The 2,200-nt window shown below is 16.9% G+C and overlaps 1 protein-coding gene across 1 annotated transcript in view; it reads right to left on the reverse strand.

Annotated features, from left to right (window-relative positions):
* Positions 1 to 524, reverse strand: part of EHI_035230 (uncharacterized protein) — a gene marked incomplete at both ends in the record, with an annotated part of 1,247 nt that extends 723 nt beyond the window's left edge. Inside the window, 2 exons of the mRNA XM_651073.2 lie at positions 57 to 212; positions 266 to 524. Of these exons, the coding sequence (XP_656165.2) occupies positions 57 to 212; positions 266 to 524 (415 nt within the window). The remainder of the gene's footprint in view (positions 1 to 56; positions 213 to 265) is intronic.
* Positions 525 to 2,200: the final 1,676 nt, after the last annotated feature.

The following is a 2,200-nucleotide window of genomic DNA, read 5'->3' on the forward strand; positions in this document are numbered from 1 at the left end:
TTGATACTCAGCAATAATTTTTATATCTTTAATTATATCTTTACTTTGAATATTACCTTTAATAATAAAATCTTTTTCACGAATTGGAGTTATAGAAGCTACTAATATTTTCTCACATATATCATTAGTACATTTAACATTAAAATCATTTCTTTTTTCCATAAAAATTGTATTATCCAGAAAATGAACAGAACTATCAACATGAATAGGTTCTATAATGTTAGTAATTAGATCTAATAGAAATAAAAATAAAAGAATAACAAACCTAATGTAATATTTAAAATACTTGGAATAATGTAAAGATCTAAGAATGAATGAAATGGAACTAAACCATTAATTTTTAGTGTAATTTCAGCTTTGTTTGTTGGTTGAAAAGAATTTAAAGGAATTGATATTTGTTTTGTTGGACTAATAATAACTGAAATAAAAGTAAGAGTAACAGCAATACAAATAACAATAGCTATAATACATGAAATTACTTTTCTTTTTTCATATAAAATTGAATGTGAATTATGGTTATTCATCGTTCGATATTAATTAAACTATTTTCAGTTCATGTTAATAATTACTCTTTTGTTTTATTCGCTAATTCCTTCATTTTATTTGCATTTTTTCTTTTTTGGTTAATTTGTTTAATTAAAATATTAATTTCTTGAAGAATTTGAGTAAATCTTGTCATTTATTAATTATTCAAATTAAAAAAAAAGATAAATAAATTCTTTTAAACCAAACAATTTTTTTCTATATGTTTTTTTTAATGAATCTTAAAATTAATAAACTAAATATTCACTAAATTTTTTTATTTTCTTTTATCATAGATTAACTTAGAATTTAAATATTTTTTATTTCTTTTTTTTTTTAATGTTGATTTAATTGAAAAGATAAATATAATTCTTTATAAAAATTTTATAAATCTATTATAAAATGAATATCATTAACATTTACAAATCTTCAAATAATACATGAATTATGATATAAAATATTAGATAAATTAAATAATATTGTTATTTTAATAATATAAAACGATTAAAAAGAATTTTAAGTCTATGAGGAATTTAACAATATTCAAATGAAAACAATAAATTTAAAAATGTAAATAATAATTATGAAATTTAATCATACTATCAAATTTAATTCAAGCCTTTGTCAATACTTATCTATCAATACCCATATTTAACTTTTTAACTTAACAAAAAATATTTTATAGTCTTTTTTTAGATATTTATACATAATTTGAGTTATGAAGAAAATAATTTATAAAAATATATTTTTTACTTATGAATTAAAGTATTTTTTTTAAGTTTAGGATATATTATATAAAGAATGAATAAATGAAATTAATAACACTTTAAAAAATTACATTTTATTTAATTCTATTAATAGTTAATTTTACTAACCTATCTACAATAAAACAATGAGTGAATCTATTCTTTTTTTATTTGTTTGGTTAAAGTAAGTTTCTTATTTTACCTAACTACATTATTACATAATTTAAATAAAAATTTAGAAATTAAAATGAGTGTTATACTGAGATAAATAAACTAAAAAACAAATAACAATAAAATGTAAAAGAATAACTCAGTTAATGAATATATATAACAAAATGATGTTAATTATACTAATAAATTATACTTCTTTTATTTATGTTATAATATATTATTAAACAATTGAAATAATAGCTATAATAAATGAAAATAGATAAAAAAATTATAATAAATATATATTAAAATAAAAAAAAAATGATAAATATATTATTGTTTATTTTAAATAACTTCAAATGACTTATATTATAATTCAAACAAACAATTAATAATAGTAAAATGATAGTGACATAAAATATTATTCTTAAAATAATAAATTAATTGAAACATTTTAAATTTCTTTTATTTGTGATTAGAATAGGATATTTGTTATTTAAACAAAACAGATGTTTAATTTGTCTTGGGAGGGAAATATTTCTTAATTTATTTTCTATAAGCGTTAAGCTTCTTAAAGATTGAAGACTTGAAAGATTAATTAATTGAGATGGAGAATATAAACAATTAGTAAATGAAAGATACAAAAGATTTTTCGGTAATACAAATAATGTTTTCTGAATAATTCCATTAATATTTATTATTTTTAATGATTGTAATACTACAAGTGATGATAAATCAATTTTTTGTACTGAATTTGAAGTATTACAAATATTTCAAAATAA

Source organism: Entamoeba histolytica, genomic scaffold (genome assembly GCF_000208925.1).
Source record: "Entamoeba histolytica HM-1:IMSS scf_1104750516809 genomic scaffold, whole genome shotgun sequence".
NCBI classification, from domain to species: Eukaryota; Evosea; order Mastigamoebida; family Endamoebidae; genus Entamoeba; species Entamoeba histolytica.